This window comes from Triticum aestivum, chromosome 4A, assembly GCF_018294505.1.
Source record: "Triticum aestivum cultivar Chinese Spring chromosome 4A, IWGSC CS RefSeq v2.1, whole genome shotgun sequence".
NCBI lineage: Eukaryota > Viridiplantae > Streptophyta > Magnoliopsida > Poales > Poaceae > Triticum > Triticum aestivum.
Window position 1 is genome coordinate 649,687,219 of NC_057803.1, and position 16,962 is coordinate 649,704,180.

Consider the following 16,962-nt stretch of genomic DNA (forward strand, 5'->3'; position numbering starts at 1 on the left):
ACATTGCGCATATGATGATGTCCTACCGAGTGGGCCCAGAGATACCTCTCCGTTTACACGGAGTGACAAATCCCAGTCTCGATTCGCGCCAACCCAACAGACACTTTCGGAGATACCTGTAATGCACCTTTATAGCCACCCAGTTACGTTGTGACGTTTGGTACACCCAAAGCATTCCTACGGTATCCGGGAGTTGCACAATCTCATGGTCAAAGGAAGAGATACTTGACATTGGCAAAGCTCTAGCAAACGAACTACACGATCTTTGTGCTATGCTTAGGATTGGGTCTTGTCCATCACATCATTCTCCTAATGATGTGATCCCGTTATCAACGACATCCAATGTCCATGGCCAGGAAACCATGACTATCTGTTGATCACAACGAGCTAGTCAACTAGAGGCTCACTAGGGACATATTGTGGTCTATGTATTCACACGTGTATTACGATTTCCGGATAATACAGTTATAGCATGAATAAAAGACTATTATCATGAACAAAGAAATATAATAATAACTTATTTATTATTGCCTCTAGGGCATATTTCCAACAGTCTCCCACTTGCACTAGAGTCAATAATCTAGTTCACATCGCCATGTGATTAACACTCACAGGTCACATCGCCATGTGACTAATACCCAAGAGTTTACTAGAGTCAGTAGTCTAGTTCACATCACTATGTGATTAACACTCAATGAGTTTTATGTTTGATCATGTTGCTTGTGAGAGAGGTTTTAGTCAACGGGTCTGAACCTTTCAGATCCGTGTGTGCTTTACAAATCTCTATGTCATCTCCTAGATGCAGCTACCACGCTCTATTTGGAGCTATTCCAAACAACTGTTCTACTTGGAGCTATTCTAAATTATTGCTCCATTATATGTATCCGGTCTCTCTACTCAGAGCTATCCGGATAGGTGTCAAGCTTGCATCGACGTAACCCTTTACGACGAACTCTTTTACCACCTCCATAATCGAGAAAATTCCTTAGTCCACTAGTTACTAAGGATAACTTTGACCGCTGTCTTGTGAGCCACTCTTGGATCACTCTTGTACCCCTTGACTGACTCATGGCAAGGCACACTTCAGGTGCGGTACACAGCATAGCATACCGAAGAGCCTACGTCTTAAGCATAGGGGACGACCTTCGTCCTTTCTCTCTATTCTGCCGTGGTCGAGCTTTAAGTCTTAACTTCGTACCTTATAACTCAGGCAAGAACTCCTTCTTTGACTGGTCCATCTTGAACACCTTCAAGATCATGTCAAGGTATGTGCTCATTTGAAAGTACCATTAAGCGTTTTGATCTATCCTTATAGATCTTGATGCTCAATGCTCAAGTAGCTTAATCCAGGTTTTCTATTGAAAAACACATTTCAAATAACCCTATATGCTTTCCAGAAATTCTACATCATTTCTGATCAACAATATGTCAACAACATATACTCATCAGAAATTCTATAGTGCTCCCACTCACTTCTTTGGAAATACAAGTTTCTTATAAACTTTGTATAAATCCAAAATCTTTGATCATCTCATCAAAGCGTACATTCCAACTCCGAGATGCTTACTCCAGTCCTTAAAAGGATCGCTGGAGCTAGCATACCTTTTAGCATCCTTAGGATCGACAAAACTTTTCTGATTGTATTGCATACAACCTTTCCTTACAAAAACTGGTAAGGAAACTTGTCTTGACATCCATCTGCCAGATTTCATAAATGCAGCTAATGCTAACATGATTCCGACGGACTTTAAGCATCGCTACGAGTGAGAAAATCTCATCGTAGTCAACTCCTTGAACTTGTCGGAAAACACTTCGCCACAAGTCGAGCTTCATAGATGGTGACATTACCATCCACGTCCGTCTTCTTCTTAAAAGATCCATTTATCTCAATGGATTGCCGATCATCGGGCAAGTCCATCAAAGTTCATGCTTTGTTCTGATATATGGATACTATCTCGGATTTCATGGCTTCTAACCATTTGTCGGAATTCGGGCCCACCCTCGCTTCTCCATAGCTCGTAGGTTCATTGTTGTCCAGCAACATGACTTTCAAGACAGGATTACCGTACCACTCTGAAGTAGTACGTGTCCTTGTCGTCCTACGAGGTTTGGTAGTGACTTGATCCGAAGTTTCATGATCAATATCATAAGCTTCCACTTCAATTGGTGTAGGTGCCACAGGAACAACTTCATGTGCCCTGCCACACGCTAGTTGAAGAGACGGTTCAATAACCTCATCAAGTCTCCACCATCCTCCCACTCAACTCTTTCGAGAGAAACCTTTCCTCGAGAAAGGACCCGATTCAAGAAACAATCCATATTGCTTTCGGATCTGAATTAGGAGGTATACCCAACTGTTTTGGGTTTCCTATGAAGATGCATTTTATCCGCTTTGGGTTTGAGCTTATCAACCTGAAACTTTTTCATATAAGCGTCGCAGCCCCAAACTTTTAAGAAACGACAACTTAGGTTTCTCTAAACCATAATTCATACGGTGTCATCTCATCGGAATTACGTGGTGCCCTATTTAAAGTGAATGTGGTTGTCTCTAATGCCTAACCCATGAACAATAGTGGTAATTCCATAAGAGACATCATGGTACGCACCATATCCAATAGGGTGCAACTATGATGTTCGGACACACCATCACACTATGGTGTTCCAGGCGGTATTAATTGCGAAACAATTTCCACAATGTCTTAATTGTGTGCCAAAACTCGTGACTCAGATATTCATCTCTATGATCGTATCATAGACATTTTTTTCTCTTGTCACAATGATCTTCTACTTCACTCTGAAATTACTTGAACCATTCAATAATTCAGACTTGTGTTTCATCAAGTAAATATTCTCAACATCTACTCGAATCATCTGTGAAGTAAGAACATAACGATATTCACTGCATGCCTCAGCACTTATTGGACTGCACACATCAAAATGTGTTACTTCCAACAAGTTGCTATCTTGTTCCATCTTATTGAAACCGAGGCTTTTCAGTCATCTTGCCTATGTGGTATGATTTGCATATCTCAAGTGATTCAAAATCAAGTGAGTCCGAACGGTCCATTTGCATGGAGTTTCTTCATGCACATACACCAATAGACATGGTTCGCATGTCTCAAACTTTTCAAAAATGAGTGAGTCCAAAGATCCATCAACATGGAGCTTCTTCATGAGTTTTATACCATTATGACTTACATGGCAGTGCCACAAGTAAGTGGTACTATCATTACTATCTTATATCTTTTGGCATGAAAATGTGTATCACTACGATCGAGATTCAATAAACCATTCATTTTTAGGTGTAAGACCATTGAAGGTATTATTCAATAAACAGAGTAACCATTATTCTCCTTAAATGAATAACCGTATTGCGATAGACATAATCCAATCATGTCTATGCTCAACGAAAACACCAATCTCGGTGGTAGAGGGAGCGTGCGATGCTTGATCATATCAACCTTGGAAACACTTCCAACATATATCGTCAGCTCACCTTTAGCTAGTCTCCGTTTATTCCGTAGCTTTTATTTCGAGTTACTAACACTTAGCAACCGAACCGGTATCTAATACCCTGGTGCTACTAGGAGTACTAGTAAAGTACACATTAACATAATGTATATCCAATATACTTCTATCGACCTTGCCAGCCTTCTCATCTACCAAGTATCTAGGGTAATCTTGCTCCAGTGGTTGTTCCCCTTATTATAGAAGCACTTAGTCTCGGGTTTGGGTTCAACCTTGGGTTTCTTCATTGGTGCAGTAGCTGATTTGCCGTTTGATGAAGTATCCCTTCTTTCCCTTGCCCTTCTTGAAACTAGTGGTTTCATTAACCATCAACAATTGATGCTCCTTCTTGATTTCTACTTTCGCGATGTCAAACAACGCGAATACCTCAAGGATCATCATCTCTATCCTTGATATGTTATAGTTCATCACGAAGCTCTAGCATCTTGGTGGCAATGACTTTGGGGAAACATCACTATCTCATCTGGAAGATCAACTCCCACTCGATTCAAGTGATTGTTGTACTCAGACAATCTGAGCACAAGCTCAACGATTGAGCTTTTCTCCCTTAGTTTGCAGGCTAAGAAAATCATCGGAGGTCTTATACCTCTTGACATGGGCACGAGCCTGAAATCCCAATTTCAGCCCTCAAAAACATCTCATATGTTTCGCGATGTTTCAAAACATCTTTGGTGCCTCAATTCTAAACCGTTTAGCTGAACTATCACGTAGTTATCAAGACGTGTATGTCCGATGTTCACAACATCCACAATCGACGTTTGGGGTTCAGCACACTGAGCAGTGCATTAAGGACATAAGCGTTCTACTGTCCGCATAATCGCTACTGTCAACTTTCAACTATATTTTCTCTAGGAACATATCTAAACAGTGGAACTAAAGCGCGAGCTTACGACATAATTTGCAAAAGGTCTTTTGACTATGTTCAGGATAATTAAGTTCATCTTATGAACTCCCACTCAGATAGACATCCCTCTGGTCATCTAAGTGATTACATGATCCGAGTCAACTAGGCCGTGTCCGATCATCACGTGAGACGGACTAGTCACCATCGGTGAACATCTTCATGTTGATCGTATCTACTATACGACTCATGCTCGACCTTTCGGTCTCCGTGTTCCGAGGCCATGTCTGCACATGCTAGGCTCGTCAAGTTAACCCTAAGTGTTTTCGCTGTGTAAAACTGTCTTACACCCGTTGTATGTGAACGTAAGAATCCATCACACCCGATCATCACGTGGTGCTTAGAAGCGACGAACTGTAGCAACGGTGCACAGTTAGGGGAGAACACTTCTTGAAATTTTGTAAGGGATCATCTTATTTACTACCGTCGTCCTAAGTAAACAAGATGCATAAACATGATAAACATCACATGCAATCAAATAGTGACATGATATGGCCAATATCATTTTGCTCCTTTTGATCTTCATCTTCGGGGCTCCATGATCATCATCGTCACCGGCATGACACCATGATCTCCATCATCATGATCTCCATCATCGTGTCTTCATGAAGTTGTCACGCCAACGACTACTTCTACTTCTATGACTAACGCGTTTAGCAATAAAGTAAAGTAGTTTACATGGCGTTCTTCAATGACACGCAGGTCATACAATAAATAAAGACAACTCCTATGGCTCCTGCCGGTTGTCATACTCATCGACATGCAAGTCGTGAATCCTATTACAAGAACATGATCAATCTCATACATCACATATATCATTCATCACATCCTTTTGGCCATATCACATCACATAGCATACCCTGCAAAAACAAGTTAGACGTCCTCTAATTGTTGTTTGCATGTTTTACGTGGCTGCTATGGGTTTCTAGCAAGAACGTTTCTTACCTACGCAAAACCACAACGTGATATGCCAATTGCTATTTACCCTTCATAAGGACCCTTTTCATCGAATCCGTTCCGACTAAAGTGGGAGAGACTGGCACCCGCTAGCCACCTTATGCACCAAGTGCATGTCAATCGGTGGAACCTGTCTCACGTAAGAGTACGTGTAAGGTCGGTCCGGGCCGCTTCATCCCACAATACCGTCGAAACAAGATTGGACTAGTAACGGTAAGCATATTGAACAACATCAACGCCCACAACTACTTTGTGTTCTACTCGTGCAAAGAATCTACGCAATAGACCTAGCTCATGATGCCACTGTTGGGTTCCGTAGCAGAAATTCAAAAATTTTCCTACGTAACACCAAGATCTATCTATGGAGAGACCAGCAACGAGTAGAAAGGGAGGAGAGTTTGCATCTACATACCCTTGTAGATCGCTAAGCGGAAGCGTTCAAGTGAACGGGGTTGATGGAGTCGTACTCGTCGTGATTCAGATCACCGATGATCAAGTGCCGAACGGACGGCACCTCCGCGTTCAACACACGTACAGCCCGGTGACGTCTCCCACGCCTTGATCCAGCAAGGAGAGAGGGAGAGGTTGAGGAAGACTCCATCCAGCAGCAGCACAACGGCGTGGTGGTGATGGAGGAGCGTGGAAATCCTGCAGGGCTTCGCCAAGCACCTACGGGAGAGGAGGAGGTGTCACGGGAGGGAGGGAGGCGCCAAGGGCTCAGGTGTGGATGCCCTCCCTCCCCTCCACTATATATAGGGGCAAGGGAGAGGGGGGAGGCGCAGCCTTGCCCCTTACTCCAAGAAAGGGGTGCGGCTAAGGAGGGGGGGGAGTCCATCCTCCCCAAGGCACCTCGGAGGTGCCTTCCCCCTCGAGGACTCTTCCCTCTAGGGTTCCCTAGGCGCATGGGCTTCTTGGGGCTGGTGCCCTTGGCCCATGTAGGCCAAGGCGCACCCCCTACAGCCCATGTGGCCCCCCGGGGCAGGTGGCCCCACCCGGTGGGCCCCCGGGACCCTTCCGGTGGTCCCGGTACAATACCGATGACCCCGAAACTTGTCCCGATGGCCAAAACAGGACTTCCTATATATAAATCTTTACCTCCGGACCATTCCGGAACTCCTCGTGACGTCCGGGATCTCATCCGGGACTCCGAACAACATTCGGTAACCACATACAAGCTTCCTTTATAACCCTAGCGTCATCGAACCTTAAGTGTGTAGACCCTACGGGTTCGTTAGACATGCAGACATGACCGAGACGTTCTCTGGTCAATAACCAACAGCGGGATCTGGATACCCATGTTGGCTCCCACATGTTCCACGATGATCTCATCGGATGAACCACGATGTCAAGGACTTAATCAATCCCGTATTCAATTCCCTTTGTCTATCGGTATGTTACTTGCCCGAGATTCGATCGTCGGTATCCAATACCTTGTTCAATCTCGTTACCGGCAAGTCACTTTACTCGTTCCGTAACACATCATCCCGTGATCAACTCCTTGGTCACATTGCGCATATGATGATGTCCTACCGAGTGGGCCCAGAGATACCTCTCCGTTTACACGGAGTGACAAATCCCAGTCTCGATTCGCGCCAACCCAACAGACACTTTCGGAGATACCTGTAATGCACCTTTATAGCCACCCAGTTACGTTGTGACGTTTGGTACACCCAAAGCATTCCTACGGTATCCGGGAGTTGCACAATCTCATGGTCAAAGGAAGAGATACTTGACATTGGCAAAGCTCTAGCAAACGAACTACACGATCTTTGTGCTATGCTTAGGATTGGGTCTTGTCCATCACATCATTCTCCTAATGATGTGATCCCGTTATCAACGACATCCAATGTCCATAGCCAGGAAACCATGACTATCTGTTGATCACAACGAGCTAGTCAACTAGAGGCTCACTAGGGACATATTGTGGTCTATGTATTCACACGTGTATTACGATTTCCGGATAATACAGTTATAGCATGAATAAAAGACTATTATCATGAACAAAGAAATATAATAATAACTTATTTATTATTGCCTCTAGGGCATATTTCCAACAAAAATAGGAAGGCACACTTCAACAAATCAGTTCTTAGTAATTATAGAATGCCCTGTATTAAAGGAGTAAAATCAAGCATGTATGTGCTCTAACTTTCATAACTGCATGTAAACTTAGGAACTAACTTTATATACCAAAGTGTACAATTCTCAAGTTTAGCTACAGAGACGAAAACAGGGACAGGGGGCGTGCACCTGACACCTGACGGAGTTTGCTTCGGCCTCCCTCTCAATGGCCAACCCAGAACATAATCATCAACCATGCGCGCCTCCCCCATGTACTTCACAAGCATCTATAAAGATGGAATTGACATAAGCCATAAATCACAAGTTCTTGGCACCAACGGCAATAGGGTGCTCGCTCAGGGTGCCCCTACTGGTCTGGTTCCGGACACGGCTCAGGATGAAGATGTCCAGCCAGTAGGACGGCTGTCAAGGCTCATCAGAGCCGGGTCTTGAACACGAAGGGCCGGTTGACCCAGCCCTGCCAGGTCTTGAACGCCTACAGCAGCAAAGGTGAATAATCCTCTCAGTTACTAAAAATATGTGTTGAGGATTTGGGCAATAGTGTCATTCCTGCAGCAGAAAAGAAATCCCTAGCATACCTGCCACTACTTTTCAGGAGGGTACCACTCAATCCATATGTCCATCCCTACAATAGATTCAGGAGGGTACCACTCAATTCATTTGACCATCTCCTTTTTGCATTAATAGAAGAGGAGCTAGCATACCTGCAGATGGTTTGGTGATGGTGAGGTCGCCAGCAAGTAGACCTAGCTGCAGAGGACACCGCCTCCCCCACGCTGTACTGCGTCAAACCTAGAAGTGCACATATTAAAGCAAGATTTATCTACCACATTAAGAAAGCACATACATACAAGCAGCAATAATTGAGTTGGGCCCAAACGAACATTGACAAAGCAAATAAGAAGGCATGCGACTGCGTCCCAAAAATAGAGGAAACGGCACAAGCATGGATATGAATACATAAATAAATATACACATGGCGACCCAACCTGGAGTCACAAAACCTCTTTTCCTCCAGTCATGCCAGTGCCTCGAGAATTATTTGTCTTTGTACACATGCTAGCGGTTCCCACGATATTTTGTGGCGGCAAATATAAACATTCGACACTTGTTTAAAAGAAGAGAATGTCATAAAAGAAGAGAATGTCATGTACATGAATGGAAGTCATGATGGCCTTGATAGCAAATGAAACGTACACAGCAAATCATCCTCCCTTGAAGCCAATACAAAAACGACGGTCTCACTCATTTGACCTGAATAATGAACACAACATATTTATGCACGAAGAAATAGTATTTGCTACAAATAGATGAATCAAAGTAAATAAGAATACTTTGTCATGTAAGAAAAAAAACTCTAGATAAACACAACTGAAATGTATGCACGGAAGCATAAGATTTCCTCGGCACAACACACCCAAAAAAAGTTGGTGCATGAGAAGCTACTTCCTATATGAACACAAAAGAAACCAATCATCATGCATTCTGAATCTAATTCCAATGCATACAAAATGCACACCTGATCATCAGTCAAGTTCTTTAGGTAAATCAATTACTTTGAATGAGCGTACACATTTGAGTTATCTTAGCTGCTCAAGGCCTGAACCAAACAATGATTACCACTATTAATCCATACATACAACAATAATCATAGCTCAAGTGCTTAGCTGCTTACCACCCATATACATGGTTAGAAAACTGCAATGCTTACAATTTTAAGGACCCCTCACCCATATATAAGGAAATGAACCTTCAGAATGTGATATTACTTGTTTCTTTTCTCAGTAAAACAACTCATGGCTTTTCTCCTGAGGAGGAAGGGGGAGGCGGCGGCGGCTAGGAGGGAGGTCGAGAAGGAGGGACGGTCGCGTGCTGTCGTGGCCATGGGTGGGGAAGCTAGGTTTTTACTCACTCGCTCGCTGCACTATTCATAGCCTACGTGGATGGCTTGGTTCTGCCTAGCACACCTTTTAAATTATTACAAAGACGACATTGCCTAGCAAGATTCAGAATCCAAACAAAATAATTTTGAAATTCACCATCAAATGTAAAATTTCTTATGGTTACCAAAATGAAAACATCATGTAATGCATCTTCTGTAAAGCAAAGAAACCACACATATATTTTTTCCTTGAAACTGGATGATTATTAGCACCAGCCCAAAACAACATTCTACTATCAAAATCCCCAATTAGCAAAAGAAAGATTCGCACCACATTTTTACTACCTGTACAAACATGCCTTGCCAAAGTTGAAACATAAGTAAAGCAAAAGTATTTTTCTCATACTCACACACACCTTTCAACTGCGGACAAGAAGGGTGATGCCTCAAAGAACTTCCAAAGATCCTAAAACCTCCAATTTTCTGGACCAAATGAAGAAACATTAACTGATAAAAATCCTATTCCAAAAATTCCTAGCTAATTATCAGATCATGAATAGACTGTAACATCCTGGGTGCCAACAATCACCGAGGAAAAATCACCTGAACTGACCATACATAGTCTGTGAAGCAAGAGTGAGCGTGTGATAGCTGGAGCTCCTTGGCAGCGGTGGTGGTTGCTGCTCTTGTACCACACAGACAGCTCAAACACCCAGGCGTAGCCGAGGGAGCGCCGCTGCTCTAGCACGAGCACACGTTAAAAGGATAAACTCAAATCCCTAACAAGAACTTTCTTTTAGCACAAACTCAGAGGGGGGCTGAATTGGAACAAACTGAAAGTGGCTGGAAGAGGTAAATCACCCTGGACCGGCGCTAAGATCGCCAGAATTAGAATACTTCACTGATTTGTAAGAGGAGCCGTGATCCTTTTTCTTTGATATCCAGTTGCTTCTTTCCAACATCAGATTCATGTTTATTAGTTAGTGATCGACACATTACAGGTTGGATTTCCCTTCCTAAGCTAAGAATTTCATACCTCTTCCCTGCAATAACACATCAAATCAATATTTAGGTGAAGCTATTACTTACAGTTTCACAATTTGATTTTTTTCCTATTTATGTTATCTAATGTTGCGTTTGGAGAAGTTAAAAGTCAAGATGATATCTAGAATGGTGCAGACCTGATAGTAAGCTAATAGTTCAATCTCAAAATTTCAAGCAAAGTAACATCACTCAAACGGAAAACGGGTAATATAAATAGAGCTTGGTCAGTGCACCCATGTAGTCCGCTAACTGCGTTGGTCATTTTTTTACTAATTGCAGAAACCCACCTAATGTGGATTGTTCGGATAGTCCATATCAGCACTTCAGCAGCACTGCTTTCATTCATCAAGAGAAGCTAGTACAAAGCCATTATGCCTCCATGAAGTTTGCACCTGGCATCCTGGTAGCAACCAAGACTGGAAGTGACACCGACTTTGACCGAGAAGCATTCAAGATTATAAAAGGAGTTGGGATATACATTTTTATTGAAGTTCTTGGCTGCTGAGATGTGTATCTTTCAGGAGGGTACCACTCAATCCATATGTCCATCCCTACAATACTGCAGCAGAAAGACAAAATTTAAAACTATATCACATTGGCTACTCTCCAGATTTGAGCCTCTCCTTTTGTGCATTCGCATCATAGAAGAGAAGAGGAGGAGCTAGCATACCTGCAGATGGGCTGGTGACGGTGAAGTAGCCCGCAAGTACACGCAACTCTGACACGGGAAGCCAGCTCCTCTGCGCTGTTGTGATATGGGAAACAATAAACTAATAAGTCTCAATGGACGACTACTATTTTTGAGCAGGTTTGCAGAGCAAAAGACGAACTTGGTTTGACATGTGCTTTTCTTGAACAGTTCTACGTGGGGAATGAAGATACTCGAGTGGTTTGCGATGCTGATGGCAGCGCTTGGACTACACAGGGAAAATTAAGAAGGATTTAAAGGCAAGCATAAAGAACCCATATATAATACAAACTAAGAGGCATGGTTACCGTTGGCATCTTCGGTATCACGCTTCAACCAACTCAATGTCATTTTTACTGAACAACAAATTAAAGAATATGCTCTCCTCAATTAGATGCGTGGAAAGGAAGGGAAAGACTCACCTTTTTTGGAACAGAAGAGAGACATGTGCCACAGATATAGCCTATGCATCTTGGCCCTCTGAAGATCTTGCTCATGTCTCTGCACATCCATTTTCATGAGAAATTTCTTAAGCATTCCGCTAGAACCCCGGCATGGAAGGACACCGCCCGCAACAAGTTCACACATCTACTTTAATTTCTGCTAGTGAAAAATAAAATAAATAAGAGACCCACATTCAGTTGCACAACTAATCCAAAAGTTGGCAAAGAGAGGAAACAAGTAGTGATGATCTGTAGGAGGGTAATTTCAACGGTTCAGTTATGCCAGTCGCCCTCTAATTATTTAGTGGACCACTCTCATCTTCTCACGTATAATCAGTAATAGTACAACCCACATGCCCTATGTGCCGTTAACCTGCTCAACAACCCAGGCGCACGAACCGACATGCAAGGACAAGCAGAACGACACCTACTGATAGATAGGACAACGTGTTGCAAATTTGAAAGGCAAAAAGAACAATGTGGGAAGGCAGGGTAGAAACATATATACCTGAACTAAATAGATCCATCTCAGGCCAAGCCAGTAGCACGAATGCAACCAACACTCGTATCTCTCCTGCAGCAGGAACAAAACTTTAGAGACGAAGCAAATGCGAAATAACGACTCAAAGTAAGGGCTAAATATCACTGATGGCATCAACCAAGATATCATAAGGAGCTAATCTATTGTCCTCCTTGCAATTCTTCAGAGAGTAAAGATTAGAATTTTACATTCAAAGCACATTAAATGGTTTCCTGCAAAAATAACGCCCACTAAATGTGCAAAATGCCATCTATATCAAAGACGAGAATTTGTTAACAGTGGAAATCAAATTCAGACCATATTCCTCCTGCGCCAAGGATAAGTTTTTATCTTTTTAACTCCAGCAAGACTGTACTTATGCTCAAGTGAATACTGATTACGAGAAACTTAAGATGAGATAATGCACAACTTCAGCAAGACTGTACTTGTGCTCAACTGAACACTGATTATGAGAAACTTAAGATGAGATAATCCACACTAAAGACCTTATGTTGCCTGGTATGACCACAAATTAAAAAATATCAAGTTCTGCAACAAAAAACAAGACTGGAGAACCAAAGCATAATGAGAACACCTTGTACCTGCATTTCATCAAATTGATAGTGTGCACTGAATCCATATACTTCAGGTCATGGATGCCTCCCTCCATCAAATTGCCTTCATGCGAGGCTTGTCCTCCCTCAAATCTATGTCCAAACCACTACAATACACAACAACAGAGATAAATTTATATGAGATAGGGAGGAAGGTGAGTGGGAGTTGCTGGACCGAGGAACACATCAGCATACATGTTCCTGCCAGTGGCCTACCAAGGAAAGCCAAGACAAACCTGAGTTGGAACAGGTTGCAGGTTGGAGTCGGTACGGTGGAGACTCCCCATGCGCCCCGGAGGAGAAGCCCACGTGCAGGGGAAGCAACGGGAGCAAAGGCGAGATCCGGAGAAAGAAGAGGTGGACGGAGGGTAGGTGGGGCGGAGGAGAAGGGGCACGGCGCGGGTGAAACCAGGACGGGGGTGAGACACGAAGACGAGGTGGTGGAGGCGCGGGGCTCGACTCCCTCTCCTCTTCCCTTCCCGTCGCCTGACCCGCTCGCTCTCCCTCTTCTCTTCCCTTCCCTTCTGAAAACGGGAGGGGGGAGGTTGCGGGCGGAGGCTGGCTGGAGGAGACGGGCGCGAGTGGCGGAGGCTGGCTGGAGGAGACGGGCGCGAGTGGCGGAGGCTGGCTGGAGGAGACGGGCGCGAGTGGCGGCGGCTGGCCGGGTGGAGGAGGTGCGGCGATGGCTGGCCGGGTGGAGAAGACGACGGCGGCGGGGCAGGGAGGTGGGCGTGGTCTAGCTAGGGTTTGGAGGGATAGAGAGGAGAGGGGCGCGGCGCGAGTGCGGGATGGACAGAAGGCTAGGTTACCTCCACCGAAGCGGCTGCCTTTTATACGCCCGTATGTGAAATGATGAAAATGCCCCTGGCGGGGCACGAAATTTACAGGCGGTGGCACGAGTACTGTTCATGGCGAATTAGAGGCGACGTGGCCACCTTCATCCTGCCTAGCGGTTCTCCATGGTTTATAGGTTAAATTGGAAGAGGGGGTTTACCTTATTGTAGATTGTTACAAATTCTTCTCTGACGCTGCAATCATCCTAGTCCTCTTGGATCTTGATCTTGGGGATTCATGTCCGCCTCTTCTGGCAGACCTTGCCGGCGATGGAGGAATGGTAAGATAGGGGGATGGATTGGTGATGGGAAGATCTGCTGGGGGGCATGGCCGAGGTAAACAATGGCAGTGGGGTGAGCACGGTGGAAGCAGGCGGCGGCACTGAGGCAGACATGGGGGAGGTGGACAGCGGCGCCATTGCAGACATGGGGGAGGTGGACAGAGGCCCTGGGCCAGTCATGGCGCACATGGACGGCGGCGCTAGGCCAGCCATGGCGGAGGTGGACGGCGGCGACGTGGCCATGGCTGAGCCATGCGGCGGCGATCCATAATCCCCGCGGCGGCGTGGCTGGCTAGGCAGATACATGGGTTCGATGTGGGCACCGCGGGCTATCGTGTCATGGATTTACCCTGAAAAAAACAAACTGGTCCCACTAAAATATTGTAATGGTCTCACCGTTACATATAATTTTCCGTAATTTTAGTTTTATAACTCCTCGTAACTCCTATTTTCACACCGTCAGATCAGAGTGGATGGATGGCTCATAAAATCGCCAATCACTATAACAGTGAAACCGGTTTCCTGAAGTAAAAGTTTTTTTTCCTAAATTGAGAACCAATTTTTGAAATGAGTGAAATCTGTTTTCCATACATATGGCACATTTTTTGGTGTGAAATACGGGTAACTTGTTATTTTAATTTTTTGAAACTAATTATTTCAAACTTGTGAAGCTTATTATTTCAAATCTTTTTTGAATGTCCAAAATCTGTTTTATGAAATGAGTGAAATTGTTTTTAGTTGATAGTTTATAGAATTGAGTGAACTTGTTTTTTTAATAATTGAAATCAGTTCTTTTGCAAAGGGTGGAATCTAGTTCAAAATGAGTGAAAGCCGTCTTTTTCACCGAGTGAAATCAACTTCGAAATGAAATATGAAACTATAAAATTTAAACTATTCAGAATATATCCGAGATCGGTCTTATTTTAAAGATCTTATCGCCATGAACTCAAATATATAGAAATAATTGAAAACGGAATTTTGGTTCAGAAGATATCAATGTTCAAAAGATTTGCTATGGAAATTTATAGGTGCATTTTAGTGGAGAGAGAGTTAACGTACTGAGCATAACCATGCATCCATATTCTGACAAAAACTGAAGTGCATGCAGAGGGGACCACACACCATTTTGTATTTCTTTGTGTATTCTAGTGCAAAAATGATTAGCTAGTTTATACTCTAAAACCAACACCAATTTCAATGTTGCCGACATGTGGTGGATCTTTCACCGGTACCTACCTGTTCCGGTAAAAAAAACTTAGTCGCCTAAATATGTCAAACCGCAGCTCGAAGATAAATAAATAGGTAAATCAGTATTCAAATAGTAATTTGGTGAAATGGTGACACCCAAATGAATCAGTCAACAATCAAACAACAACAGATAAATAAATAGGTCCATCAGCCTGCGTATCACCGTGGAGACACCAGGAGCCATGACGTGGTGTTCACGAAGAGCTCTTCGTCACTCGTCAGCGCGCCCTGGGTCGCCGGGACTCCCGCACGGCCGCCGCCTTGGCCTTGGTGTCGGCGAGCTCGGCCTTCACCTTGCGGAGCTCCGCCCGCAGCTCGTCAGCGTCCCTCAGCCTCTCCTCGAGCTCCAGAGCGTAGCCAAGCGAGAACGCCACCTCGTTCGCCGTCTACAGGACTCGGTCGAGACCGGCATCGGCATGCATGTGTGTCAGTCGAGATCAACAAACAAATCATGCTCGAATCGAACGCACAGCTAATGGATGGATGATTCTTAAGTAAATTCACCTGGAGCAGGGACACGTAGCTCGACGCCACGACGTCGGCCGGCCTGGACGCCGCGTGCTCGCGCTGCCGCTCCGGCGTGACGATGCACTGCAGCAGCTGCCTCGCCGCCTTCCAGCCGCTCCTGTCCCCTTCTTCGCCGCCGTGGCATTGCTTCCCGTGTGTGCTCGTGGTCGTAGTGGTGGTCCGTGCTTTCCGGAGATGTGGGTAGAAGCCCGGCGGGAAAGAGAGATATCCCGACGCCGAGCTCTCGCCGTTTGCATGGTGCTCCGGCAGCTTCCGCTTCTTTTCTTTTCGGGAAGACGACGGCGCACTGGGCGACGGCGCAACGCAGTCCGGCTCGCTCTTCACCGTGGACTCCTCCGCTGGAGCGTGCGCCGCTCTTTTCAGAAGTTCACCTTGAGGAGTCGGCGGCGGCGGTGATAGTGCCCCGATGATCTTGGCCGCGGCCAAGTTGCTGTCGCGGAGATACGCCGTGAGATCGATCGGGCAACCGCCTCGAGCGCGCAGCAGGCTCGCCGCCACGGCCTTCTCCGGGCCGGTGAGCGACGGGTCAGAGGTGGCGGACCTGAATGGCCTACCCCACTGCACAGGGCACTGCCACGGCGACGCAGCCGGTGACGACATGAAGAAGAACTCCTCCTTCCACCCCGCATTCTTGGCCTTCGTCGGACGGAAGAGCAAACCGGCGCCGGTGGCGTCTTTGCCGCGGAGAGAGTAGAGCTTATGGGGGAACGCGACCAGCGAGAAGAAGTGCCGGAATACGGGCAGCGACGGCGGCGTGCCGGCGAAGTGGGAGAGCACGACGAAGCCCGCCAGGGCGCGCCAGCCGTTGGGGGCGAGCTGGGCCGGGGCGATCCCGAAGTGGTCGAGCACCACGCCGAAGAAGGGGTGGAGGGGCAGGCGCATCCCGGCCTCCAGCGCATCAATGTACACGCAGACGGACCCTGGCGGCGGCGGCGCGCGCGCCGACCGGTCGCCGGCGAGGAGAGGGGTGAAGCCGTCGGGGATGGAGTACTTCCTGCAGATGGCTCTCAGGGCTTCGACACTGCGCACCCGCGACCGCGAGGCGTCCCGCCAGGGCGAGACGTAGTCGTCGTCGTCGCCTCCCTCGTGGGCTATGTTGCGGAGAGCTCGGACGCGGGTGGGCTTGGTTAGGAGGTGGTTCTCCGGCGACCAGGATGAGGAGGTCGGGGAGGAGGATGCCATGGGAGCTAGCTGAGGTTGTACCTAACGATCGAGACGGCAACAAAGTTGTGTATGTGGAAATGAAGATATGTTTTCCAAAGGAGTAATTATATATATATTTTTCACTTTACCCACTAAACTAATTTTATATGTACAGAATTGATTTTATATCATACTCAATTAAATTTTGCCACACAAGCTCACCAACTTAGAGCATAAAAAATGTTGGTTAAGTCGAATGAGCATGCCTAC

General features: G+C 45.7%; 1 protein-coding gene across 1 annotated transcript; it reads right to left on the bottom strand.

Annotated features, from left to right (window-relative positions):
• Positions 1-15,081: 15,081 nt before the first annotated feature.
• Positions 15,082-16,746, bottom strand: LOC123082883 (uncharacterized). The gene is made up of 2 exons (XM_044505101.1): positions 15,526-16,746; positions 15,082-15,407 (listed from the first exon to the last, which is right to left on the bottom strand). The coding sequence occupies exons 1-2, from the start codon at positions 16,729-16,731 to the stop codon at positions 15,240-15,242; spliced, it is 1,374 nt and encodes a 457-aa protein (XP_044361036.1). The 5' UTR covers positions 16,732-16,746; the 3' UTR covers positions 15,082-15,239.
• Positions 16,747-16,962: the final 216 nt, after the last annotated feature.